At 60.1% G+C, this 27432-nt stretch overlaps 2 protein-coding genes across 2 annotated transcripts in view; one reads left to right on the top strand and one right to left on the bottom strand.

Annotated features, from left to right (window-relative positions):
- Positions 1–3009: 3009 nt before the first annotated feature.
- ANO9 (anoctamin 9) lies at positions 3010–26452 on the bottom strand (the record flags this gene model as incomplete). Its single annotated transcript, XM_082485008.1, has 26 exons — positions 3010–3037; positions 3960–4072; positions 4210–4303; positions 4540–4650; positions 5362–5509; positions 5821–5973; positions 6507–6670; positions 6875–6972; positions 7152–7209; positions 7515–7626; positions 8167–8203; positions 8290–8454; positions 9010–9114; positions 9539–9621; positions 10702–10762; positions 11207–11303; positions 11415–11549; positions 12802–12884; positions 13076–13134; positions 13702–13751; positions 14060–14196; positions 14425–14541; positions 14764–14829; positions 19787–19863; positions 21669–21759; positions 26390–26452. 26 exons carry the CDS (start codon positions 26450–26452, stop codon positions 3010–3012), a joined length of 2505 nt encoding a protein of 834 aa, XP_082341134.1.
- Positions 26453–26701: 249 nt separating this feature from the next.
- PTDSS2 (phosphatidylserine synthase 2) overlaps positions 26702–27432 on the top strand; it is a gene marked incomplete at its 5' end in the record, with an annotated part of 42043 nt that continues 41312 nt past the window's right edge. Inside the window, one exon of the mRNA XM_082484905.1 lies at positions 26702–26910. Within this exon, the coding sequence (XP_082341031.1) occupies positions 26702–26910 (209 nt within the window). The remainder of the gene's footprint in view (positions 26911–27432) is intronic.

The following is a 27432-nucleotide window of genomic DNA, read 5'->3' on the forward strand; positions in this document are numbered from 1 at the left end:
GGCCTGGTGGCAAATCAAGAGCTGATAAAAGCTTTCTTGTCCTTCAGAGTTATTCCTGTGGGTAAGTAAGTTAAAAGCGAGGAGGCGTGGAAGCGGTTTTGGCCGCAGTGGCAAAAGGACAAAACGAGCCGGAGGGCTGGAGCACGGCTTATTTCAGTTCCCTGCAAGATAGTGGCTTTCCATGCTCTTGAGAATGAAGTTTTGAGGCCGAGTTAACCCTGGTGCCTTTCTCTGCAAGTACTGACTCGGGCACGTCACCGCCGGGAGAGTCGCCTGCCGTCTGTGGCCTCAGCCACGGGGCGCAGCCCCTACAGACCCACTGCCTCCAGGGAGTGCCTGTGGTGGGACCCTCGGGGGATGCTGAGAGCGTGACGGGCTCAGCGGCGGGACGGCTGTGATCCTGCCCTGTGCTTTGACAGAGCTGTGTCCCGCCAGGCGGGCAGGCACTGGGTTTGGTACGGCTGGGGAAGGAGGTGGCTCTCCCCGGCTCTGCTTCTGAACCCGATTTCAGAATCCTTTTGAGCTGAGGCTGTCGCCTTCAGACCCTGTGCCACACTGGGGCTTGTGACCCCATCTTGCCTCCACACCCCAGCCCGAGGTGAGCGCGTGCTGCTGAGGGACGAATGGCTCCCTGCGAACTGTCAGGTGCATGAAAATTACTGTGCAGTGTGAGCTTGCTAATAGCCAATTCTTGATGCATTTAACAGCTTGAAGCTGATTAAATTTAAGCTACTTAGAGCTGGCAGGTGATCGTGTTCCAAGGCCATGGATACAATATGAAACCAGAGTTCGCTTCCAAGTCCCGGAAATGAGGATATTGCTACAGGATGAGGTGCCACCTAGTAAGAGACCTTTAATCACAGTCACTGCTGCTCTCCGAGGAGGCCCAGTGGGCGCTGGCTTTTTGCCCTTAAACCTCGCTCGCCTGGCCCTTCAAGGGAGCTGAAAGCAGTGTGGCCTCTTGCGACATGTGCAGCGCTCATGGCGCTTTGTACAGCGAGAACTGGTTTAACTATGGGAAGAAGCATCACTGCGTGGATTCCTTCTGTACAGCGGTATGGCTCTAGCCACGGCAGGGGCTTGGACCGGTCTGGCTTTTAATTACAGAACAAGACAAATCAGCCCTGATGAAATAGCTGTTCATGACCTGTGGTGCTCATGTTTGCTTGTCGGAGTTTGTGGGGCGGCTGTCCCAGCTGTTACACGTGCACACACATGTTCACGCTGTGGCACCCTTGCAGCTCCCGCGTTTCATTCAGTTTCTCCCCACAACTCACCACTAACACAGGGAGGCACCTACTGCCTTTTGATAGAGGAGGGGTGAAAGAGTGGAGCCTGAGGTTAAACGTATAAACCCGTTAAAAATTTCCAGTTCGTATAAAGAAAAAAAGACTAAAGCTTTGAAACATTTTAGTGGATTTGTCCTGGAGTTACAGGGACCGTGAGAAAGCTGGAAAACGAGCTGTGGTCACCTGTCCCGTGCTACTGTCTTCTTCATTAACTGAAATTAGGAAAAATTAAGAGAAAGGCTTTTTCCCCGTACGTTTGCAAACTGAGCTCAGCGAGGCTGCATGGGCCTGACGTAAGGTGTGTGGGCATCGAAGGGCAGTTTCTGCACTGGACGCCGAGTGAAGAGTCACATGTTTGAGGGCACGTTATCATTCCTGGGCATCGGTGAACAAAGACTTTGTTCCTTGAGCATAAATAACTCTGCCTCGAGTCAGTGAACAAATCGCTAAAGGTCGACCTGGCAGAGAGCAAAGCTAAGAGACCGGGAATGTGCGTAAGTTAGAAGAGTGGCAGCGTTTGCTGTGACACCAGCCGTGCCGCGGGGTGTAAGCCCTGCTCCCCTTCTGCCTGCAGCTGTAGGGGAAGGGGGCGGCCGCAGCCAGCTCTGCAGGGCTCTAAGGGAAGAAGGGGAGACATATCAGCCTGGTGGGGTTCGGGTTTAGGCGAGGAGGTCATGTTTTGGAGCGAGAGATAACCCTTGCTAGCCCTATCACTCGGGATCTTCTGTGTAGCTCAGTAGTTCTGTTACCCCAGCATATTTAACAGGTTGTTTTCCCACTGTGCGTGGTCAAATTGCCAACTTCTTTTATCACCAGCCAGCCCCCACGGTCAGCCCTAGCTCCAGCCTTTTTTGGTTATCCACATTAAAAAAAGGTTTAGGGGGGACGATTTCTTTGGGTGATGTGGGTGGCAAAGGAGGGAGGCAGGAATGATACCAGTGTGAGTACAGTGACTCATGGCAGCTGAAATTCGGCTGCTTGTGTCTGCGTGGGTGTTAGGTTTATTTACCATTTCGCTCGTGGTAGCTGAGCCAGGCACAACTGTCGGGTGTGCTTAGGGCAGACGCAGAGCCCGGGGCAAAACACAGTCAGGCTAACAACTGCATTTTCCCGGTGTCCGTGAAAACCGCAGGTTGGAGCTGCAGCCACGCGGTAGTTGTGCCGAGAGGAGGATGTGCTGGCTGTGCTGGAAAAGGAAGGACTCAAGTTTCTCAGCGGTGCAAGAGCCGGGAGGTCACTGAAGGCAGAGGAAAAAGGGGCCAAAGTGCAAAAAAAAGAGCTGGAGAAGGAAGCTGGAAGGAGGTAAGCGGCTTTTCCTGTGATGCCGAGTTGCACGTTAAGGCCACGATTGACGAGGAAGCCAGGTCGTCTCCTGCAGAGCAGCCTCGCGCTCGCCCGTGTGCGGCGGGGTGCTGCGCCGTGGTTTGTCCCTAGTGCCGGAGCTCTTCCCTGGCTACTCGGCATGCCGGGAAGGCGCCATCCCCGGCTCTGCCACAGCTCCCTTCTTCCTCACGGCCGTGCAAGTCAGAAAGCATCCTGCTCCTGCGAAGCCACCGTCATGTTGTCACTTCCCAGTTCAAGTCCAAGCTCGGTCACAACCGGGACACGTGACCCATCTCCGTGGGCGCTGCCGCAGTGGTTCCTCCCGCGCCCACGGCACTGCCAGGCTGGGGAGGGGGAGCTCAAGTCCGTGTTTCTCATTCTCCCCGGTGAGCGGCGGCTACACCTCGGTGGAGTACTCCATCATGCTGGGGGAGAAAGGAGAGGGGCGTTGTGGAAGGGAACTGTCCGAATTGGGAGGCAATGGGGAGGTGTGGGAAAATTGTCAGAGTGGGAACAGTGCCTTTTGCCGAAAATAAATGGAGAAAGAATGACACGCTCTTTGTGGAAAATCCCTGTTTGTGGGAAATCCCTCCGTCAACGGGAAGGTGGAGCCTGAAAACTGAACGGTGGCAGCGCGGTGCTTCCTGAGCCCCGCTCGCCTCTGCTCTCGCCGGGGTTTTGGGGTGGCAGCTGGGACAAGGTGGCGGTGAAGAGGGGCAGGCTGAGCCCTCCTCCAAAGCGGGGCTCAGTCCGTGAAGGACAGCAGCACCAGGGTGGCCCAGCCTACGGCTCTCAGCTACGCTGGTCCTGTTTCCAGCTGAAACACTTAATATGTTTTCTAAAAAAGTTTAAATGGAAAATTTGGGCAATGTCGTTCTTTGGTTTAACTCGGAGCTTTTCTTTTTCTGAAGGAAAAGCCAAAGCTAAGCAGACCCTTCCTCTGGTGAGCACTCGTGCTGGATTGGCTCAGGTGGGACTCGTTTCACTGGCCCCAAGTGCCTACAAGCCTGGTGCCTGGGCTAGTGAGCGAGGCCGCAGGCATGGAGGGAGACGGATCTTCGTTCATGGGCAATGCAGCTCATCTTAAAAAGAATGTTTTCTGCTGTGGGCACCAGGTAGCAGGGGCTGGGCTGAAAGCTGGGGGAGAAGCTACCCTGCAAAGGTGATGGAGGAGCTGCCCGGAGGGCAGGAGCTCGCACTCCCACCTTCTCCACGCCAGTGTTTGCCAGTGTTCACCTGGTCGTGGGGCTCCGGAGCGGAGGGGTCCTGCAGCGGGGCAGGTCTCCGGCTGGGGGCTGTGCCGTCTGTGAGCACAGCAGCCCCTGGCACCTCCGGGGCATCACCCACCTCAGTTCTTTACGAAGGTTGCTGTGTTTTCTGTCCCGAAACTGATTCTTAACCGACTTGGGGACATCAGGGACATACCAGGCTGCGATCAGCTTGACGCACAGAGCCACATGCTGCAGAAAGCAAAGGGAACCGCCACGGGCAGTGAGGACCTCCCCGGGCCGGTTCAGGTGGCCCCGTGCGAGTGGCACGGACACTGCTGCCGTCCCCCCGACTGCCCCAGCCTCCTCCTGCCTCCCCGGGCGCTCACCTCAAAGAGGATGAGGAAGGCCAGCCGGGCGGCGAAGATGTGCCAGAACTGGACGGTGTAGCTGTAGTCGTCGGGGTTCCTGTAATCCCGGTACCTGCAGCACAGCCCCGTGGGTGCCAGCCCGGCTCCCCCGAGCCAGGCGGCGTGCCCTGCCTCGGCTCCCTCCGTGGGGGTCCGGGAGGAGCCCCGGCGCCTTCCTCCGCACGGCTGCCTCCCAGCCCTGCTCCACCGCCTGCCCGTTGCCCAGCCGCAGGCGGGATGTCACGGTGAGGGGCTCGGGGTGGGAAGGGGGGGACACGCTACTGAGCAATGGCCACAGGCTGCTGTTACCTGCACTCCTTGATCTCGAGGTCCAGCAGCATTTCAGGCACCTGTGTGTACGGCTCGAAGTCCTGGATGCGGAAGATGGAGAGGCTGTGGTTGATGTAGCCGGTCGAGCAGCTGCAGGGGGGGAAAGATCATGTCTGTGCGCGTTGGCGCGGCGGTGAAGGGGGCTGCTCCCGGCGCGCGGCCGCGATGGGGAATTGTGGCATGCCCTAACCAAAAGCTGCGTCTCCTGTGTCTTTCTAGGGGACGTAAAGTCCTCTGATCGCTACAAAGCCTGTCTGCCTGCAGCTTTCCTTTCGAAGGTTTCCCTGGTGTGTGGGTTCTCAGGTGACTAGTGGTATGGTTGAGCACAGACTGTAGCCCCCCATTCTGGGGAAGCCAGCACCCACCTGGGGCTCTCCCTCCCCTCCCTGGCTACCCATTTTCACAAAGCCCAGGGGAAATGAATGTCTCTGAGACTTCTGTCCAGTCTGACTGGACCTGGCCAGGGAGCCGAGGCTCGGAGGAAAAGGAGGAGGGCAGGAGAGAGCACGGGCAGGCGCCCAGGCAGCCCTGCAGCTCTCCGGCGTTACACTGTGCTCTTCCCATTCAGGGGTACCAATTTACCCACCACGGGGATGGTGTGACGGAGAGGCCAGCTGGGATGCTGGAGATGGGAAAACCCTCCCCTGCTCCCCTTTCCCCCCACCCCACCGCGGGGCACCGCTCAGCTGCCTTGCGCTTCTGCACCGGTGTCACCGAGGCAGGCAGGGACGCTGCAGGCGGGGATGCCGCAGGCAGGGACGCTGCAGGCAGGGCTGCGAGCAGGCGACTGACGGCACTCACTCCACGCCAGTGCTGTTTTCCGTCATGCAGGGGCTGTACGTGTACTTGTAGACCTGCATGGGAATGAAGTCGGACGTGATGGCGATCACCAGTCCGTTCCCGATGACAGCCAGGATGCCGATGGCCTCCAGGACCTGCAGCCAGATTCCTGCGGGAGAGGAGCGGCCAGTGAGGCCCCTCTGGCAGCCTCAAGGGTTGTGGACCAAGCGCCAACTCAGGGACAGGTTTGGCATGGCCAGAAGAGATCAAGAAGACCTCCAAGCTGCCCTTCAGCCTCTGCAGGGGCTGAAATTGCATCTCCTGCCCCAACCCACAGGTCTCCCACCTCCACGGTGAAGCGATACCAGTGCCTGGCAAAGGGATGCTCAAGGGCTTTGCACTGGGGAAAGCGCTTAATACCGGCACCGTTCGCACAGGCAGCAGTGCAGGAAGGAGGGTGCTTCTTGGGCCCCGTCTCACCGATGTCGTTGGCCTTCCTGGGCACGATGCGCCGGCGCAGACGCATCATCTTGATGGCATCCAGGCGGATCTCAAAGAGGTTGTTGCAGAACGCCAGCAGCGGGGCGAGGGGAAAGGCAGCGACGAAAATGGTGGTGAAGCTGTACTGGATCACTGCGTAGGGGCAAAATGCCGGGCGCTGACATGAAGCCACCGCAGAGGGGACATCCCACGGGGTCCTGACTGCTGTCTGGGCTTGTCCTGCTTCGTGGCTTGTGTCAGAGGGGCTTTGCAGGGGTGAAAGGGGGAGAGAGACCTGTCTTGGGGACCCCACACCCCCCCAGGGGACACCCACCTCTCACAGGGCTGTCAGAGAGGGGGATCAGTGAGGGTCCCACCACGCACTGGTTGAGCCAGCCAGGCAGAGGGACCACCGTGGGGCTACAGCCATCACCTTGACGCTCCTGGGAGGAGAGCAAGGTCCGAGGCAGGGGCCCAAGGCCAGCACAGTTGCCTGCTCTCTCTTGTTTTGGGACTGATCTCCTCGGTATGCCAGAGCTCTTGGAATAGGGCTGGGCATGGAGTAGGGTCTCAGAGCTCTCCCTTGCCTACATGTGGGCTCCGCAGCATCAGGCCCTCTCCAGCCAAGGAGGGCACGTGGCTCTGCACCCAGCCCCCCTCCTCCCCCGACCCCCTGCCCCACGTACCCATCTCCAAGAACTCGTCAAACAAGCTGAAGAAGTTGACCTCGCCGAGCTGATAGTTGCTCAGCCACTGCCTTTTGCAGGGGTCCTCAGCCTCCTCCTCCTCTCCTAACATCATGCTTCTCTTCTTGGGGCGCTGCCTCTTGCGTAGCTTGTAGGCTACCCAGCTGCAAGGGGAGGGAGCGATTGGTACCGCTGCCTGCAGAGGACAGCGGGGCTGAACCGCTGCCAGTGACAGCCCTGGGGCCTGGGGCAGGGCAAAGGAGGAAATCTTGGCCCAAAGCGTGGGGTTACTCTCTGTAAGAGCTGGGAAGCTGTCCTGAACGCGCAGGAGCACCGGCAAGTGCTCCCCGGGCTGGAGGAAAGCTTACGGGATGAGATACTCCATCACGTTGCTGATGGTCTGCTTGAGTATCATGATGATGGCCATCTGGATGAAGAGGTCGGTGATGCAGCCGCTGGGGTGGCACTGCGAAGGGACGAGAGGAGTTGTGCGCTGTAAGCAGGGCCGCCTGCCCCGAGGGGCTCTTTGGCCAAGGCGGGCACTGTAGGAGAACGCTGAGCTTCCCAGAGCCATGCTGGGCAGCAGGGAAAGGAAGAGTAGGAGTTGTGGCGTGGGGTCAGAGAGCTTCATGGCAATTCCCTCACCTCCTCCAGCCTCCACTTGCCAGCAATGCGCACGTAGTTCCCTGGGTGGCCGTTGATCCTGAGCGAGGAAGCAACAACAGTGATGTCTGTTGAGCTCCCCACTGCTGACCCCCGTTGGATGAACTCCGGGTACAGGATGGAGGGCATCGTCCTCCAGGCACTGGTGGAGAGGGAAGGGGCTTCCCCCACCCACCATGCCCACGGGGAAAAGTCACGGCCCTCCTGAGGTCCCACATGGGCCCCCTGTGCCTGGCGGGGAGGGCAGGGGGACTGGGCTGCCCCTAGACCCTGGCGAGAGTTGGGGGTGCATGTCCCAAACGTGGGCTCCTCTCTGCTCCCCCCCGGCCCCCAGCCCCCACTCACCGTCCCAGGAAAAAGGCGATGTAGATGAGCGAAGAGAAGTTTGTGAAGAACTGGAAGGTGAAGATCTTCACAGTGAAGTTGTTCTCGTGCTGGGAGAAGGTCCGTGGTTTCTCTGGGGAAGGGAGCAAGGCCCAGGGGCTTGGTCACGGAGCGGTGGGACCTTGCCCCGCTCCCCCCCGGATGCCACAGCAGCTCTTTGAAGGTTGGAAGGGTGCCTCTGCCCCTGCGCCCTTTGGTGGAGCTGAGCCCGGCTGAAGCAGGGAGGTCCCTCAGAGCCATGAGCTGGGGGAGAAGGGCCCCTTCAGCTGGGAGGAAAACCACGTTGTGAGCTCTCCTGCAGCTGTGGGGGCTTCCTGCTCATGGCGGGTCTCAGCCCCATAGGGTGACTGTCCCTCCAAAGCGTAGCGGGGCCGTGGGACAGCCAGCTGGATGCATGTGGGCCACAGGTGAGCTTGTGTGTTGGAGGGCTGCTGCCCTCCCACGGGGACCTGCATGGCAAGAGCTGCCCAGTAGGTGCTTTGTGATGGTGGAGGAAGGGAAGGGGCCAGGAGCCTGGCTGCATTCGGGGACCAAGGGGGTGCTGCGCCGCAGTCCCTGGGTACTGCTGGGCAGCTCGGGGCGCGGGTGGGAGACAGCCCCCGGTTTCCCTTACCCAGTTCACAGAGATAGAGGGCCACACGCCTGTTGACCTGCAGGACAATAAAATGACAGGGGAGGGTTGGTGGAGAAAAAGCAAGGGGAAGACCCGCTGCCCGCCCCGTGTCTCGCCCCGCACCTTGGTCATGATGACAATGGTGATGTAGTGCAACACGGCCCCCGTCATCACCGCCATCGTGTTGGCCTGCTCGCGGAGGAACTCAGAGTCGCTCTGGGTGAAGAGAGCCGTTGCTATCACCCGGTAAATGACGAGCGCGTGAGCAATGCCGATCAGCACGACAATCTGTGGAGAAGGAGGGCAGCGGGGTGGTAAGAAGCTGTGCACGGTGCGCACAGGCTCCATCCCGCCTGAGGACCACCAGCCCGTCAAACCCCGGCTTCCTTCACCAGAGCTCATCTGGACGTGGCCTCAAATGCAAGCCCGTGCCCTTCTGTTAAGGATGAGAGGTTCATAAGGTGGATGTCTCCACCTGAACAACGCGTCTGGACTCTCTCCCTTGGCCTACAGGGAGAAACGAGGGCATCCAGGGTTTGCCTCTTCCTGCCCTCTGTGTTACTGCCTTGATCCTCACTGTCTTCCACCGCAAGAGCAGAGCCTCCAGCCCAGATGCCCAAAGGGCGGTTGGCCTCTCCCATCAGCACAGCAAGGTGTGAGCATAGGGGGGGCCCTGGATCCTTGTGGTGGGCACGGACCTGCTCTAACAACCTGGTTTCTGCCTTTGCTCCAGGAATAGGACACTTTGCTGTGAGGTGCCGTTCTTGCAACAGAGTCGGGAGGGAAGGAGGAACGCCCATGTGCCCTTAAACCAGATCTTCCTATGATCACCCTGGCACGTACCATCACCAGAACCAAGAGGAGTATGATGGTGCTGCGGAAGTAGGAGTGCTGGTACTGCCGGGGTTCGTGCTGCAAATTATTGATCAGCTCCATAGCCAGCTCCTCCTTAAAAAAAAAAAAAAAAATTAAAAAAATCAAAAAATGGGAAAGGAAGGAACCAGCAGAGCTGTGCCCAGGAAGTGTGGAAAGTCCAGGGGTCGTTGTGTTAATGGACATATGGGATGAGCAGCACCAGCGAAGGACGGGGATGAACACCCAGCCCACACCAGCACGGCCAATCCTGACTGAGCTCGAGCCCTTGTGCGGGTGGAGGGGTGAGTAGCAATGCAGAGAGGTGGCTAGCATCTGCTCAACTCCGTCTCTCCCGGGACTCCCCAGGACTGTCAGATGTTGGATTTGCTGTTTCTTTGAGTGTTTCCATCAGATGTTTATACCTACAGAGGACCAAGCCGGGCAAGGGGGTCCCTGTGACATGTCTTTTCCGTAGGTCCAGCTGAAAAGGGAAGCACCAAGCAGATGACATCCTCACCTCTTCCTCATCCCATCTGTACAGGTCCCAGTTGGTGACCACGGTGGCTCTCTGCCTCTTCCACAGCTCCAGGAACACCGTGGCTGTGGGGGGAAGGAGAGAGCACTGTGACACTCGGGGATGGCTCTGGAGACGAAGTCACCCCTCCGTCCCCCAGAGCGGGATGGGTAGTCGTGTGACCAGCCAACCTCAGGGCAAATCAGCCCGGACTGCCCTTGGCCCGTGAAGGACAGGCGGCCACCGCCACACCTCAGCGACCAGGGAGGACCCTGCGCGCTCGGCCCCACGTGGGGATGGGGATGGAGGCGGGCGGGTGAGGTGGCACTGGGAGTCAGGCCAGCCCCAGTGCCTGCAGGGGATTCGGCATCAGGCAGAGCGAGCACCGGGGCTGCTCTGCTGCGGTGGGCGTGTTTACACGCCGCCAGCCAGACCCGGTATTCTGCGTTAATGAGAAATACACCGTCCAAGTGGACGCGGTGTCCTGCGCCGCACCCCAGCACGGCTGCACCTCTGCAAACCCCGCACAACCAGCCCTTCTGCTGGGCTGGGCTGACCTTCCTGGGCTTGTCCCTGCGTACACCAGCCCACAGCGACGTGGACCGCCACATCCCCAACCTGCTCAGACCGCAGGCTCGCGGGTGACGTGCCCACCCCACACCTGCGGTGCTGTTTGTAACCAAGGGCCGGAGCGAAGGCAGACGAGACGTGGAGCTAATACGATGGTGGGATCACACCAGCTCAGAGCCCAGTGGTCTGCTGTGCCCATTCCACAGCAGCTGAGAGATCACCCATCCCGGAGGGGTCTGGTGGTCCCTCCTTCCCACAGCTGAGTCCACTTAGAGGCAGCTGCCAGAAAAGCCCAGCTAGAGGCTGCTGGGAGCCTGGCAGGAGGTGGTGGTGGGTGAAGGGGTGCAAGCTCTCAGGCGGGACAGGTAAGGAGTGTTTGGGGAGCTGAAGGGGATTGCTGGGGTGATTTTGTCCCTCGCTTTGTCTGGAAGGGGAGCTGATGGCCCTGGAAGCGGAGGAGAGAAGGACTAAAAAGCCGCTGAATGGTGAAGCTGTGTTGGTGTCCCATTCTCCTCCGCCTGCTTTCCCCCTGCGCCAGAGCGCGCGGCTCCCTCTGCCAAGCGGTGCGCGTTCGGCACCGAGACGCGGACACCTACCCCAGATCGCCATGAACATGGCAAACAAAACCGTCCCCTCGTTGTCAATCATGTGGGTGACCTGGAGAAGGTGAAGGAAGAGTGTGATGGGGGTGGTGGGGCACGGGGACTGCGGCACCTCGGGGAGAAGCCTCTGCGCTCAGCGGTCCTCTTGCCACCCCAGTTCCCCCCCCAGACAGGTAAAGGTGCTGCAGGAGGGCAAAACGCAGGAAGGGGATGGGCACTGGGACTCGTCGGGGTGAACTCGTTTAATGGTTGGACTCGGCGATATTAAAGGTCTTTTTTTCCAACCTCAATGGTTCTATGATTCTAACTCCCCCTTGGTGGGGATGGAGATGACGACCTGGCTCTACCCCCTCCTTACTCGAGGGGTTAGCGGGGGGTTCCTGCCTGTCGCAGCCGGCTTGCGGGGGTGGCTTTGCTCTCTCGCGGGGCGGGAACGGCACCAGCTGGAGCGTTTCCCCGTCCTTTGCCCCGAGCCTGTCTTGGGAAGGGGACTACCTACCTTGGCGTAGGTGCAGGTGTCGGAGAGGAGCCAGAAGGGGCACTTCTGGTCACAGAGCGGGCACATGATGGTGTTGCTGGCTTCGCAGATCTCCTTGCTGGAGGGGAAGGCGCAGAGGGAAGCGAAGGGGCATAACGGCGGCTCGAAGCCGCACGCGCCGCAAAGGCTGGTGACGGGACCGCGTGTTGGGCGTTCCCGACTGCCTTACCTCACCTGGCTGGAATTGAAAACGGTGATCCCAGCCACGAAGACCACCAGTCCAACCACTGCAGCGATTCCCAGCAGGTAGGTGTACCAGCCCAGCCAGGCGAAGTACAGGGCCACCTTCTCACCGAAGTAGCACCTGGAAGGGGAGGTGAGGTGTGGTTTGCGGCCGGTGGAAGAGACCGCGTTGTCAGGGGTCACTAGAAAACGCTGTTCTACCCCCAAAGGGCTATCAGGCCCGGGAGGGGCCGTGCTGTCTGCGTGTCCGGGGGTTTTGTTGGGTTGGGAGAGTCAGCCCGGCTGAGCGGAGGCGCTGGAGGAGCCACAAGCGGGCAGCGTTCCCCAGGGGGTTCACAGAGCCCAAGCTGCGGTCAGTGCCTACAGAACAATCTTAGAAATTGAAGGAGATGAGGGGGCTGTGGGCTGCGGTGTCTCTCAGACCAGAGCAGTTTCTCCTCCTGGGCTCAGCTATCTCCCTGCCGGGCTTCCACCTCTCGTTCTTGCGGAGGCAGTGTCGCGGCTTTGCTGGTGCGGGGAAGAGGGTCGGAGGTGTGGGTAAGGAATGGTGGTACCTACTGACCGGTGGACCTGCCTCCCCTCCGGAACCAGAGGAATTAACTGCCTACCAGCAGCCAAAGGTGGTGATGTGCTCTCCGGCTTTTGTTTAAAACAAACAAAAAACCCCCACTGTCCTTCCCCCCACCCCAATTTCATACTCGGCCCCTTAATCCTTCCGCGACGGCGCCTCGTCACGGTGCGTTGAGCTCAGAGCTGTCTGACCTTGCGCACCATCGCGAGTCCCCGGCGCCTCTGCCAGACTTGGGAGACTGGAGGAAGCGCTTAAGGAAGGAGAGCACGTCTCCCTTTTAACACGCCATCTCCCCCGGAGCCCAGCGGCAACGGCATAAAGTAGCGCGTTCTTTTTGCCCTCCTTCCCCTGACGGTGGAGAGTGACTTTTCTTCCCCCTCTAAAACAAGAGCAGTGCTCTTCCCCGAGTTTCCCCGTGGCCATAGGAGCCCCTCGTAGCCTGTAGCGCCCCGGGTTCAGCCTCGGGCTGGATGTGCTGCACTGATGCTCCGTTCCCACCTCGCCTCCCTTCTGGAGGTGGGAGCGTGCGGTGGAAAACGGGACGGGCTAATTAGAAACCGCGCAGATGCGGGGGTTGTTTCACGCCGCAAAAGTAGCGGCTGGAGCCGGGTGCCGCAGGGATGCGCCTGAGGCGACGAACTTTGCGGGCGTCAGCAGCAGCCCAGCGCCGGCTGGAGGAGCCGGGTTCAAACGAATGCTTTAAAAGGGAAGGTGGGAGCCCGGCAAAGGGCGCGCAGCTCCCTGGGTCCCGGTGGGGTGGCTTGGTTAGGAGGATCCGCCGCGACCCCTCTGCCTGCGTTACCTGATCTTCTCAATTGGCTGTTGGCAAAATATATCTCTCCAGCGAGCCCATCTCTCCTGCAGGAATTCCCTCACCTCTTCTTTCTGGAGAGCAGAGAGGTGGGTCGGACACGGGAATGCCGGGGCAGCCTTAATCCCCAGCCCAGCGCCCGGGCTGCTGCCGGCCGCTCTGCCGTGCCCCTCGTCCCGAGAGGTGCTGACGCCGCCCCATTACCCAAAGGTCCCCTCCACCTCCGGTGGCTTCTCCTCCCGGGCACCCGCCTGCTCGCCCTCACCTCGTGCAGGGGAAACGCTGCCTCAAAGACCTTCTTCTTCATCAGGTGGTGCAGCTTCTCTGGTAGCGGAGCAGAACGGAGAGGGTTAGTGAAGCTTTGCTGTCTCCCCACGTGACGTTTGGGATCGTCCCAAACCTCTCCTGGAGCCTTTGGGAGGGCCAAAATCCAAACCCCAAACCCCGCCTGGGAGAGGCTGAGCTATTCAAAAGGGATCAGCGCTAATCCTTGCGGTTGTGCCGGGCTGCCGCAGGCTGCCTTGCGGCCGGCTCCGGGCGCGAGCCGGGCAGGCAGGTCCTGGGAGGCAGCTGGAAAAGAAAGCCCTCAGCGCTGCCCCGCGCGCCCCGGGCTGTCGGAGCGGGACGAGCTCGGGGGGCGCGGGGGGAGCGGCGGTGGGCACCCGAGGTCAGGGCTTTGGGCAGAGGGAGTCGAGGGCTGCTGGTTCCCGCAGCCCCAATCTCCCAGCCCCTGCATCAGCAGCAAATTCGCTCGTCTGAGCGGCACCCCGGCGCTCTGCCCGCATCTGCGCCCTCCCCGGGGGGAGCGGGGGGCGCCCGTGCCCGCCACGGGGCAGGAGCCTTGCTGCGGGTCCGGGCTGAGCATCGCCCCTGCTGGCCCCGTCCCCTTACCGAGGTCGGACGTTACTGTGTTCTGCAGGATGAAGTTCACGATGCGTATCCTGAGCAAAGAGAAACGGTGGTTAAAGGCTGCTCCGAGGCCACGGACTCGTGTTGCGTGCGGCCCTGGGGAACGGGGGAGGGCAGGGAGAAGGTGTGCACCGAAACCCAGGGAAGGAAGGGGGCGAGAAACGGGGAGGCGGCTGTGGAGCGCGAGAAAGTGGCGACTTTGCCTGTGGTAGGTGGCGGTGGCCTTCTGTGGAAAACGAAAAGCCCCGGCACAGCTGCGAGCTGAGCTGGAAAAGGGGCGCTGGCGCGGGGACAGGGCAGCGCGAGGCGCGGGAAGTCGGCGGCCCCGCTCAGCACCCACCTGGTGGTCACCGGTATCTCATGATGGGCGTCGGGGTTTTGCAGCCGGCTGTCGGGGTTCCTCAGCAGCCACTCGTATTTCTGGAAGATCTGTTTTGGGGCACGGACCCCATAAAATAGTTTCTTGTCCTCAATTTTCTAGGGGGTGGGAGAGAAGGGCTGTGAGAAGAATGCTGTGGGAGCTCCGGGGGCGGGAGGGGGCCGGGGCCTCCCCTGGTTGAGTGTGCGGTGCATTTATCAGCACTGATGTGGTGATCCGCTCAACGGTTCGGACCTCTCCCATCTCCTGGGCTGCAGGAGACCAAAGCAGGCTCGGATGCTGGCTACCACAAGGTGTCCGCTGCCTCTCCCTCTGGCAGCCCTCACCTTGATGCTGAACCCCTTCTTGCTCAGCTCGTCCAGGAACTTCTTCCTCTTGGTCTCCTTCTCGCTGCCCACTTCGTGGATGTCGCTCACCAGGACAAAATCCCACTTCTCTTCATCCTGCCCACAGAAAATGCCGGGGAACTCATGGGGGCGGTGCTCCCCCCCAGCTCCAGCCTCTCAGAGGTTTGGACCTTCACCATGACTCTGTGAAGGGCTCCTGGTAACTGGGAGCCAGCAGCACGGTGGAGATGGGGAAACTGAGGCAGCTGTGCCTTGACACTGCCCCGCTCCCCTCTTTGAGCTGAACGCTCTGGTGGGTGCAGAGGGAGCAACGCTTACCGGGGGGGCAAAAGGGTCCGCGTCTTCCACGGGAAAATCCCTCCAGGGCGTCAGGAGAATTTCATCCTGCAGAAGAGAGGACAAGTGAAGGCTTCGGTGGGCTCCCGGGGAGGCGCTGCGTCTGGGCGCGGAGCAAACCTTCTCCCTGCAAACGTTTGGACGGCGTGGCGACGCGCCGGGTGGGAGCGTGCCGGGGGCGTGGGGACCGCGCTGCCCCGCGCCGGGGGGTGAGTGCGTACGGGCAGAGCTGTGCTGGCGGTACGCAGAAACCTGCCCGCCGGCAAAGCCCGCCCGGCGTTTGGGGGCTCTGGGGTGGGGCGGTGGCGGTACTTGCAGGACCCCAAAACCCACAGAGCCCGTGGAGGGAAAACTGCATCGCAATGTGATATCAAGAGGCAGGTGGCCCAGTTTTCCTCCCGGCAGCATCAAGGGGATGCCCGGGCAGGAGGGTACGAGCCGGCTCCTCTCCCGTGCTCTCCGGTTTGGGGTCTTCCTGAGCCAAATACGGCTGCGTGTTCGGGGATCCTGGAGGGGCTGCGGCTCCCTGGGTGTGCGCAGCCGCCTCTTGAGCTCACAGCGCCCGACGCTTACGGCACCCTGGGGCCGCGAGGCAGCCGGCCAGCAGGGAAACCCCAAACCCTCCCTCCGCTCTGGACTTTGCTCCTCCGTGTTTCACCTGGTGCACTGACATTTGTACTGGAAGAGGGTGTCAACACTGAACTCTCCCTCCGTGCTACGGTGGTTTTTACAATCTTTAATCAACCTTTTCCCCTCTTCGGTCGTTCCGTTCAGGCAGGGCGCTGTACGCTTTTTGGGGAGGGTGAGGAAGGCGGTTTTAAATTCTGGTGAAGGGAGAGTGGGGCACAGACCGTGGGAGGTTTGCGCAACCCCGTGGGCTGCGGCAAAGCAGGTAAAAAATACAGTCCTTGGAGAAACGCTCGGATGCCTCGGTCTGTGGCCAAGGGACGGAGAGGACAAGGTGAGCTGCTGATGTTTGCCTTCTGCCCGGCTCCCGCCCGTGCGCAGGGGCCAAGGCAGCTGCTCACCTTCACTATTTAAGCCTAATTATGCTCAGACCCCCAAGTGGTGTGGCTCTGGGGGGTGCGCGAAGGAAATAATGTGGCCCCGTGGCAGCAGCCGCCCTCTGCCCGGCGCGATTTCCCAGCCCCGAAGGACGCCGCAGCCGGCACCCTTGGGTGGCCTGGACCTGGTGGGCGCCCAGAACTGGAGCTCGTCGGCTTCGAACCACTTTGTCCCTGTGCCCTACGCCCGGCTTCCCTGCTGCGGTCGCCGCCTGGTGTTGCAGCCGTAGTTCTCTCTTAGCAAAGAGGGGATTGCTCTAACCAGCCTCGCCATGGGCTGGCAAAAGCACGCCGGCTTCAGATCCCGGTGAACGCAGTGAGTGTCACACAGACAGGCCACGCTGTGACAGGGGCAGGGAATGGATCCCGTCTTCGACCCATCATTTTGGGGAGGTCTGCAGTTCTCTGATGCGACTCGTGGTTGCAGCCCCCCAAACAGTCATGCCGCCTGTCCCGCGGGCACGGCGAGGCAGCACAGAAGCGGGAAGGGGCTGCCAGGGGATGGGGAGATCGTCGGTCGGTATTGCCACCAGAGATGTGCCCTGAAAGAGCGGCCAGCCAGACCAGTTCATCCAGCTGTAATCTCGGGAGCAGAGCGGTGGTGGTGGTGCAACCATGCCCTGACGCAAGATCTGGGTCCCCAGCTTTCCCTGAAGAATGAGGCCGTGGGAGCAGGAGAGACTGGGATGAGGAAAGGGCTGAAACGCTCTGCCAAATCCTCTCTCGCGTGGAGCTGGGGCCCCGGCTTCGCCCAAAGCAAGAGAGCCGCGAGAAGACTGACCAACAGAAAGCCCAAGTGAGAATGCAGGAGAAGAGGGACAGACTCCCCCAGAGGTGCCGTTGCAATAAGAACCAGAACTTCTCACTGCTAAAAGGTACCCCAATTTAGGTCAAGATGCAGAAGAGGGGTTATGGTGCTGTGATCTGCTCCGCCAAAGCCCTAAGCAGGCTTTGGGGTGGGGAGAACTGGGTTTCGTCTCGTGTTGCTCTCCCCAGATGGGTAAGCACCCAGCTGGTGGGGCAGCTCTCCCTGTCCCTGGCCGAGAGCCCCTCTCGGGGCACAGGGGAGGGAGTAGCAGTCCCCTCGGGGCTCTGCCCCATCCCCTGGTGCTCTGCTGCTGGCGCAGAGCTGGCCCGGCACCACCTCTCCGCAGGACGCGTTGGCTCGGTCCTGCCTGCCCGGTTCCCCTCAGCCTCACCCCGCAGAGGTGGCCCACCGGGGCTGCCGGCCTCGCCGCTGGACCTGCGGCGCCGAGGAGGGCGCGCTTTGCGGGTAGGGGCGTTTCGAGGTGCTCCTGGATGCCACCGGGGTCAGCACCTCTACACAGCTGTCCGGCTGGTGGTGACCCCAGGAAGGCTCCAGACGAGGTGACGGGACAGGCTAGAATCATGGAATCATGGAGTTTCAGAGTTGGAAGGGACCTCCAGAGACCATCCAGCCCCACTCCCCTGCCAAAGCAGGATTGCCCAGAGCACATCCCTCAGGACTGCATCCAGGTGGGTCTGGAAAATCTCCAGAGAAGGGCACTCCCCCCCCTCCCTGGGCAGCCTGGGCCGGTGCTCTGTCACCCGAACCGTAAAGAAGTGTTTCCGTGTATTTGAATGGAACTTCCTGTGTTCTAACTTGTGCCCATTGCCCCTCGTCCTGTCACTGGGAACCATTGAGAAGAGCCTAGCTCCATCCTCCTTCAGCCCACCCTTTAGATACTTGTCCTCCATAATAAGGTCTCCCCTCAGCCTTCTCTTCTCCAGGCTAACGAGTCCCAGCACCCTCAGCCTTTCCTCATACGGGAGATGCTCCAATCCCTCAGTCATCGCAGCGCCCGTTTCCAGGAGGCTCCAAACCCCGCTGCCTGCGGGCACGGTCCCCCGCTCAGGAGTCAAAGTGTCCTGACCAGCGCGTCCGTTAACCGGGGAGGAGGCTGACGGGGTTCCCCAGGTAGGCTCCCAAATGGGAGGTACCCAGCCACAGGGCTTGGTGTGCGTAGCCAGGCTGGAGCACGGGGAGCCTTCCCCCCGGACCCGCGGCGGTGCTGCCGGCCCCTGCCCGTGCTTCAGCCCCTTCCCCGTGGGGAGAGCATCGGGGCTGGCGTGCGGAGCTCCAGCAGAGCATCCTTCCTCCATCGGCATTCCCAGTCGTAACACTGCTGGTCCGTCAGACCTGACCCAGCCGGACCCTGCCCCTGCTTCTCCGTGCTCCCAAAATAGCAAGCACTGATTTTAATCCCACGAGGGACTTGTTGCTTTTTAATTTCCCACTTAAGCCCTAGGAATCGGCAGGGACGCATCCCAGGCCGGCGCTCCGGGCAGTAAGGATGTCGTGGCAGCGGGGTCTGGCTTTTCTCTCTGTTGCCATAGCAACGCGATTTACCGCCCAGTACCCGCTCTGCGTAGGGCTGGAAAACGAGGGGGACTTTGCGAATTACTTACAGATTAGCACAGGCAATTCCCAGTACCCACCTGCGGAGCGGTAACAGATAAAGATTGTTGCATTAAGCTGCAGAGGGGGATTTGCAGCCCTGTGACGAGGGAGGGGCGGCGTTTCGGCAGGTTTAACTCATCCCGCTGGCCGCGGGCATCCTGGTGAGCCAGGGGCTGCTTTAAGCCTTGGCCGCTGGGACCGCCGCGCGGGAGCCCAGCCTGCTCTGGGGGCCAGAGGTGGCTCGTACGCAGGGCCAGCCGCAGGCGGCAGGGACGCGGCATCGCCGGTGCCCCCACACTGGTTTCCTTCAGCCCCGGGGGACCAGCGACGCTGCGCGACGACGGCTGTTTTGCTCGGCCCCGTGCGCAGGCACGGCTGCCGCGGCTCTGCAGCGGTTGTGTAAGCCCTGGACTCTAATCCCTGCTATCGCGGAGGACGGTGCCTGTTTCGCTCTTCCCTGCCCCGTGTTTGGCAGCAGGGTTGGAGGCCCACCGGGCAAAGGTGTAGGAGAAGTAACCTGCGCGATGGGAAGCAGGGGTTCCCACGTTAAAAAGGGGTCGGGTGCCGTGGAGTGTGCCTGGTTCCCCTCCAGCTGTGCCAGTGGGTCCTTGTCCCCTTGTGGGAGGGTCCTGGATCCTTCAGGGAGAGGGTGACAGGCACCCCTGGGCCGGAGGTACAGTCACCCGCCTGAGTAACTCAGGCAAAGGACCTGGACAGGATCTGGCATCCTTGTTTTCCTTTCTAATCGTGGATTGGTGAGGGTTTGGGTGGTTCCCGTCACCCACACTGAGGTGATCAAATCGCTCTTATCTCGGGGGATGTTTCTTACAAACGCTTCCCTTCGAGCGCTTCAACCTCGCCTCGTCGCTTCCTAAGAAATGTGACAATCTTTAATCCAACAGGCAGGTAGTACGCCTGTATGCGTGCTGTCTGCCCCAAACTTAGAGGGTTTGCCTGGCTTTTTGAACAAAAGAAAACTGCATCTTTTAAGCTGGAAAAACGAAACCTCTCAGCTCCGCCTCTCCCTTTGCTTTATTTCAGGCGCTCCTGAAACCTCCGGGGCCGTCGCCTCCGTGGCGGGACGCAGCGCCTTTTCCCGGGGTTTATACACGCCGAAAGATCTGGTCTCACTCTAAACCAACCCATCCTTCTCTGCCCCGCGCTCCGGCACCTCTGCGCTCTGGGGCCAACATCTGGGGCCGTGCGTGACACCCCCCACCCCCCCCCCCCCGGCCGGAGCCCGCCGTCCCTCGGGCTGGCGCGAGGGCTCTGCCTGGCGCCCCGTCTGCGGGACCCGCACAGCCGGCAGCGCGCGCCGCTTTCCCCGCCGCACCTCCGCGGCGGGAGCGAGATTGCCCGCTGAGAGGAGGAACGGGAGGTCTGCGGTACTTTTGGAGGGCTTTAAAGGCTGAAAGCACGAGAGCGGTAGAGATCAGAGCTCAGAGCATCCCGTGTTTCCCGGCTATGGGGTGCCGCAGAGCGACCTCTTGGAAATAGCTGAGCGGTTTCTGTTTCCTACCTGCATGGTGGAGCGGAGAGCCTTTCTCCTTCCCCCGCTCTCCTTCGGCTCCTCCGGGCGGATCTCTGCGGAGGGGTCTGCCGGGCAGCGGGGGAAGCGGCCGCCGGCGGGCCGGGCTGGGGGGCTGCCGGGGCTGCTGGCGGCGCGTGGCTTCCCTCCCCGGCTCCTTCGCCTGAGGTCTCATGTGAACCCAGCGGTGACTTGACTTCCGTGTGGGACTCTCGCCCGCCTTGGGCGGGAGCTGCCTCTGCCTGGCCGTGGGCAGATATCAAGGAGGAGGCGAGAAAGCTGCCCTTCACCCTCGCTCGAAGGAGTGGCGAGCCCCGTACCGCCCAGCAGAGCGGGCAGGTAGCCCGGCCAAGCTCCTCTCGCCAGCCTCTTGCCACCCCCGCCTCCCTCCTGGGCCCCCCTCGGTGCCAACGCCGCTTGCTGCATCCCGGGACCGTCCCCAAAGAGGTGTCACCAACAGGCAAAAGGAGGAAGGAGGTATCAGCAGAAGCGCTAGAAAGCGTTAAACTATTTCTTACAAGGAGGGAAAAACACGTTAAACCTAAAAAGAGAAAATAAAGCTGAGCTGTGCGTAACCTGCCTCGTTCTCGGGGCTCCGCAGAAGGTCTGGCTGTGGGAGGCAGGGGGTGGGACGGGGCAGGGGCGAGTTTGCTAACGGCCAGGACAAGGAAAAGAGGCGAAGCGTGAGCTTCCAGGTAAGCGAGGGGACAGCTCCACAGCTCTTCCCCCCTGCCTTGGACAGTGGCCTGGTTTGCTCTCCGCCGCTTTGGTTTCCCTGTGTGGCCTTCAGAAACCCTTCTGTGAACCTCAGAGGAGCTCTGGCTCGGAGAAACTCCGGAGGGATTGGACGGAGACCGAGGAGCCCTTTCTTCACGCCCCGCTGGCCGGCAAATCCGGCACTGGCAGTCGCGTGCTTTTGTTCCCCGTGTGTAACGGTGCTGTTGCACGAGGGGCATCGGGGTTTGGCATCAACGGTTACGGGAACTCCTGTAAGTATGTTAAGAGTCCTTAAGAACAAGTACCACCCCCCTCCTGGCTGACGAAGTGTGCTCTGAGTGTTCCTCCAAACCACAGAGCCCTCCACCTCCCTGCTCCTAAACCCTCGTGGCTTCTAAGGAGCTGTGATTTCCCCGAGTACGACCGCTTCAGCCTCTGCTCTCCCGATGGCGTTTGCGTGGGGATGCTCAGCCGTGGCCCACTGGAAGTTGGAACCAAATCACTGAGTGCTTTTTTTTTTTTTGTTCACAGAGGCTCGATCCCTCTGGGAGCACGGCTTGGGGCAGGGCGTAACTCTCTTTTTACAAAAAGAGCGAGCGAAAAGGGTGTTATGTGTAAGCCAGGCCTGACAGCTCTCCTTATATCTGTTTTCCAGGTTTCTTGGCTGCTTTAGTTTCCGCGGTAAGCAGAGCTGCCTTTCCGGGGTATAGCAACTGGTCGGGGTCCCCCTGTGCTCTCCAACAGCATTGTCGTGGGTCGCCCTCAAATAAAGTCAGTCCCGGGGGATAATCCGTCTGAATCCTGGCAGGAAAGGCAGCCAGGCAGCATTTCCAGAGCGGTGTTCCCAGGCAAGCCAACGTCACTCCGCGGCTTTGCCAAGTGCCTTGAACAGACTCCAAATCAGACCTGCAGACTTAAAAAAAAAAAAAAAACAAAAAAAACCCACAAAACAACAGAATAAAAGAAAAAGTCATCTTCCAAATTTCCCGCTGTGTGTGAAATCAAGAGCAGAGTGGGGCAAAGGGTGGGCAGACCGTTACCCTCCCAGAGCAACCTGCAGGGCTGGCGGGAGGGGAAAACCTTCTTTATCACCAGCAGCTCTCCGTGGTTGTGGGAGACTGTGTGTGTGTGTGTGTGTGTGTGTGTGTGTGTTTACCTGGCGAGAGAGCGAAGCCTCCTAAGATAGGATCGGCGGTGCTCTCCACGTCTCCTGACAGAAGACCGAAGATCTTTGCAACTGGGGCATGCTGGGTTAAACGGAAACGGGGTTGGGTGTAGGTGGGACAGCCACGTCGCGCCACCTGCACATCTGTTTCTTGCTCCCGCAAACTGCCGAGGAGGACCGGGAGAACTTTGCTCAGCAGATACGCCAGCTAATTGACTGCGGGCACCCAGCAGCAGCCCCGAGACCTCGGGGGCTTTACTAGCCCGTGGGGAAGGTGAGTCTGTGCCCGCCGATCGGCTTTGGCCAAGGTATGCGACCCCCACAGCCTCTCGTGGCACACAGAGTCCGCTTTTTCTTCTCCTGTTTAGGAGGAATTTGGCTTTGCCTAGGCAGGACTTAGCTCCTTTTGCAGCAAGGCAGGCGGCCAAATTGATGGTGTTGCTCTTTCAGTGCTTGCTTTCCCAGGCAAGCCTCCTGCGAGGCGCTGCCTCAGCCTTTGTTGCTCTTGGTGGACGGGCGCTGAGGATGGCAGCAGGAAAAACTAAAATCTGGGAGGGCGGTGATGTACCTTCTGGTTTATAGGCAAAAAATCTGCTTAAGACATGGAGTGTTGCGGAGCCCTGACTCATACGTGTGCTGAGGTATTGCAGCCACACAAACCCTTTGTAAGCAGCTAGAATTATTTAAGATATTATCACCCTCTGCAGTTTATTGCTGCTGGAGCCGGTCACGTGTCCCCATCCTAATCCACCGTGGCATCGCATCGGCCCGATAGACTCCAACCACTCGGGGCAGGGGTTTGTCCCGCGCTGGGCGAGTTGGCACCGAAGCTCTCCAGGAGCGCTCCCTCGACCTGTTAATCCTGGCTGGATGCGGAGATGGTAATTTCCACCTGAGATGTGGTAACAAACCGCTGAGGGCTTTCACGGACGAAACCACCGCAGCTAGACCGGGGGTGCCTGGCTGCACAATGATGCTTTCTGACAGGCAGCTCCTCTTCTGAGCGCGCAAAGGCTGTGCTGCAGGCAAGCATCCCGCGTGTAGGATGCTGCTAAAATACTTATTTGCTCTTTTCGGTCCCCAGGATCTTGGATTTTTTTTTTTTTTTTTTTTCAGGAGAAGAGTTTAAAGGGCATTACCTTCCTGTGTATCTAGCTAGAAGGGCATGAAAGAAGAAAAATCCTTCAGAAGAGGTTGCTTGGGTGTTTTTCAGCACCAAACTGCAACTTTCTGCTTAATGGGGCTGTGTTTCCCTGCAGCATCTCTATGGCACTCATGAGCTGAGTTGAAGCAGAGGTTCTTCCTCCTGCCCAGGTATGTTGTTGCTCCAGCAAAGGTAGGAGCTGGCTGCTCGGCTTCACGCGAGAGCCCGGCACGAGAAATATCCTGAGCTACTACAAGAAATTATAATTCAGGCTGTGTAATGAGTAGCACAAAATGGGTAGGGGAAATTAAAAAAAAAGAAAAAAGAAAAAATTTTAAGACTTTTTCTTTTGGTCTTCATTTTGAAGACATCAGTCGAGCAGATAGAAATGCCTGGGAAAAAACTGCTAAATGAAACGGGCTGGAGGAATTTAATGTAAGGCTTGAATGCCACCCGCTATTGGAAAAGGAGAGGGAAGACATGCTTCAACCAGAAGCCAGTGATGCTGAACCAGCGTATGAAGCCTGGCTAATGCTTCTTGAACCTGTTAGGCCTTAGGATTGATTGTAGTGTCTATGTTTCTCAGCAGCTAGTAAAAATCCTATTAGAATACAGCGCTAATGAGCAAGCTGGCCAGAAACCGAGAGGCTGGCAAGAAGAATATGTTGGGTCTGAAGACTCACACTGCTGTCGTCTAGCACCACCAACTGCGCTTTGGGGATAGTTCAGCAGGAGCGGTTCTGGTTGGGAAGATTTCCACTTTCTTGGCCAAAAGCCGTTTTGAAATCGGAGACTAAGGCAGGCGGTTAGCCCACAGCTGGCTCTGGCGGTGACAGCAGGGTGCTGTAGCCTTTCTCGGGCTGTGCGATGTGCTGCTGCTCCGGGTAAAGGCACTGGGAGGCTTCGCTTCACCCCATAAGCCATGGAAACAAGGAAGTGCTGGTGGAAGGAAGCTCTCTAGTCCAGCCTTCCGCTCCAAGCGGGTGAATTGGCAGCACCAGCTCCTCAGGGCTCTCTCTAGCTGAGTCTTGAAAGCCTCCACTGGCGGAGAGTCCTCCCCCCTTCCTTGGGTGACCTGTTGCAGCCCTGCGCAACCCTCCGCAGGAAAAAGCTTCTCCTAAAGTTCAAACTGCACTTTCCAACTGTGGTTTATGCCCTCTGCGGCAAAGTCTGCTCTGGCTGTACATATTTGGCCTCTTGTGCTCTACGTCTGACTGTGCCGGGCCAGAGAGTGTCTCTGAAACACCGGGTCCTGTGGTGCCAAAGGCCACTTTGCTGTAGAGTTGAGCGGCAGTACGATTGCCTGCCTTCTCTTGTAAAACTGGGGCAGTTTCACCCAAAGCCTAGTCTGTTCAGATCTGTCGGTATCCCTGGAGCCACAGATGATACGTTACAGCAGAGGACATGGTTTGGGGTGCAGCCCTGCTTGTAAGTAAAATGTACTGTGTGCTTAGGAGAATAAATCTCCTTTCCGGGCATGGGGAAAAGCTTTTTGTGCCGCTACCTGCTAGTGCGGGAGGCTCGGAGACCTCGGGGACTGCTTTCATGTGCTGACACTGTTCAGCCTGCGGCAGCAGCTCCGCTGGACTCACCTCGACATGTCATTCACAAAGGATCAGTGTTTCTCTCCCTTGGGGAATTCCTACTTGTCCTGAAGGCCCAAAGCAACAGTGATGGGCCCACGTCAGCAGACACAGGGAGACGAGAGGCCGTGAGTGACCAGGGGGCCTGGAACTGACTCCCGGGACACCCGAAAGAGTTTATCCACACTTCCCTTGTGAGATGTGGCAGATGCTCCCCACTGTGACAGAAAGCTGTGCGAGCTCAGCCTTTGCTTTTGCAGCGGGAGGGGGCATCTCTTGGAAGGAGCTGAGTGCCTCCAGGTCTCATAGAGCATAGGGGGGTGACCAGGAGAGAGAGTTTCAGGTCGGCAGGGGACTGTGCAGCAGCCAGAAGTGTCCTTATATATCTGCAGAACAGTGTTGTATTGTGTTTTTTTCTCTCAAAGGGCAGGAGTATTCCACCTTCTCAGGGAATCTTTGGTTAAATCTTTCTCGCTCAGGCATGGCAACAGCACGGGCTTGAGCTGTCTTTACTAACCGAGAGAGGAAAACAAGCAGAAGCGTGGCTTTGCCAACACAGCCAAGCTCCTTTCATATACAAATGGCTCTAATAGCTCAGAGCTGGTGGTTTAGGGCACCTTCTGCCACCACAGCCGGGCAGTCGCTGCACCGCAGGCTCCTTTTCCCTAGCCCGGCTGGCTGCTGCCATCATGTGCCCAGCTCATTCACTTGCACTCGTGTAAATTCCCTCTCATTTCTTCCTTGGTTTCGTTTCTCTGCTCCTGCAGGGCTTTCTCCTTTCTCCGTGTAGCATCCTCTGGCAAGGCAGAAACCACCAGGATGGCTCCAGCACCTCCCCAGAAAGAAAGGTCTCCCTGCAGGCCGGGAGCAGTGTGGTGCATTTTGATCGCTTCTGGTTGAAGAGCCTGACCTTGTGTCAATGCCAAATAATAATGTGGAAAGCTCTGCTGCAGGTAAGGGACCCCACGAGGGGGGTTAAGGGATTGCAAGAATACAGCAGGCTTGAGGGCACAGGAGCCCCCAGCACCCCGCATTTGCCCAGCGGGCACCTTGCTGGCAGGCGGCCCCAGCCCTGGCCAGGCCCTCTGCGTGGGAACAAACACCTCTGACAGCAAAACACTCACGTTTTCGCCAGCGTGAAAGCGGTCAGTCGGTCAGTGTTTCGCCGCACAAGGAAGCGGGAGCTGGGACAGCCACAGCGTCAGGGATGGGACTAACTGGAAAGCACACTCTGGGGTGCTTGAAAGCCGCGCAACAGTCTGGCAAAGAGCACTTGTCCCTGAATAATTCAAGTGAGTGCATACAGAATTGAGCCATTTTATTTAATTAGCATCCTTTGGTTACTCTTGCCAAAAGATACCGAATTTTAGCATCAAATACTGCCACAATACTACTACAGTCTGCAAATGCCAAGTTTATGTACTCAGAGCATAACATTATCCTGTCACAGCTGAAAGGACTGTTTTCTTTATCCATCCCCCCCCCCCCCTTCATATTTTCTTGGAAAGAGAAAACGGCATCCTTCTCTGCTTGTGTTTCCCCTCAGACAAAGGCAATGCCCGCCACCTCCACCACTGATATTTCCAGGTTTCACGAGCGCAAGGCACGTTCCCCAAAGGCCACGTTAGCTCCCGGCGGTGTGGGGGACGCGTCCTCCTGGGCTGCGGGGAAACTGTCACCTCAGTGTTGGGGTCAATGTGTCTGCTGCGCTTTGGGTCAGCAGTGCTGCCCTTCTCTCCCCCTGCAGCGATGTTTTATTACTGAAACACCCCTTGAACCTCCAGCTCAGGGACTTGCGGGCCTTTCGGCTGGGAGGACGCTGAGCAGAATAAGGCTGGAAGCGTGTTAAGGCAGCTCAGCGCCCTGCCTGCGCTCCTGGGCCGCGGCCTTCCCCCGTCGCGGGCACAAACGGCCCCGGGGGGAGCGGCGATGCTGTGGGCCCTCTTCCTCTGGGCTGGGGCCTGCGCTTCAGCCTCCCCCCTTACCTGCGGCGGCCCCAGGAGGGGGTCCCCCGCGACGGAGAGCGCGGCCAGGCCGGGGGAGGCCATGACTCGGCCGTGGTGAAGGAGAAGGCCGCGTCTCCTCAGGGCGGGAGCGCCAGCGCGCGCCAGGGTCCCCTCCCGCGAGGCCGCACCGCGCGCACCCGCCGGTTGCCGCGGCAACGGGAGACGCCCCGCCCTCCCCTCGGGAGCGCTCTGCGCCTGCGCGTACGTGGGGTCGCGTCGGGGGCGTGCCCCGCCCCGCCCTCCTCGGCCCCCCTCTCCCGCCCCCCCCCCGCCCCCGCCCCCGGTGCCGCCATGAGGCGCGGCGAGCGGCGGGGCCCCGGCGGGGCGCTGGGCAAGGCCGCCCTGGAGGAGCAGCCGCCCCCGCAGCCCAACGGCGGCGCCCCTCCTTCTGCCGCGGCGGCAGAGCGGCCCTCGCCGCCCGGCGCCGAGAGGGACGGCCCCGGCCTGCGCCGCAGCACCGAGTCCGAGGTCTACGACGACGGCACCAACACCTTCTTCTGGTGAGAGCCGCCCCCCCGCTCCCCCTCCCCTCACGGCCCGGCCTCCGCAGCCGGCTCGCCCCTCGCCGTCGGTTCCTCCGGTGGGGTGGGGCGGCGCGGCTCCGCCGGCTGAGGGGAGGTGCCGAGCGCGGGGCCCGTGGGGCCGGGGAAAATGGAGGAAAAAGGCAGAGCCGGGGCGCCTTGCCCCTGCCTCGCGGCTGCCGCCCCATCGCGCTGAGGAGCCGTGGGCTGGCTGCGTTCTCTCCGCGGTTGCGGCGCCGCTGACTGTCGCTTCCTGGGAAGTTAAGAGAGATCTGCGCGCAGGCGGCGGCGCCTCCTGGGGCAGCCCCTCTGGCCGGCAGCGCGGGGCGGCCCTTCGCCCGCCGCGGGGACCCGCCGCCCGGGCACGCGCCCCTGCGGGGTTCCGGGGTGTCCGGGTGTCGGCATCGCTTACGCGAACTCCCGCGTCTTCCCCTCCCGCGGTCCTGGAAGAGGCCGTTCCGCCCTCCTTCTTTCTTGCAGCCCTGGTAGAAAGCCAGAGCT

Source organism: Vanellus vanellus (genome assembly GCF_965231255.1).
Source record: "Vanellus vanellus genome assembly, chromosome: 6".
Lineage (NCBI taxonomy): Eukaryota > Metazoa > Chordata > Aves > Charadriiformes > Charadriidae > Vanellus > Vanellus vanellus.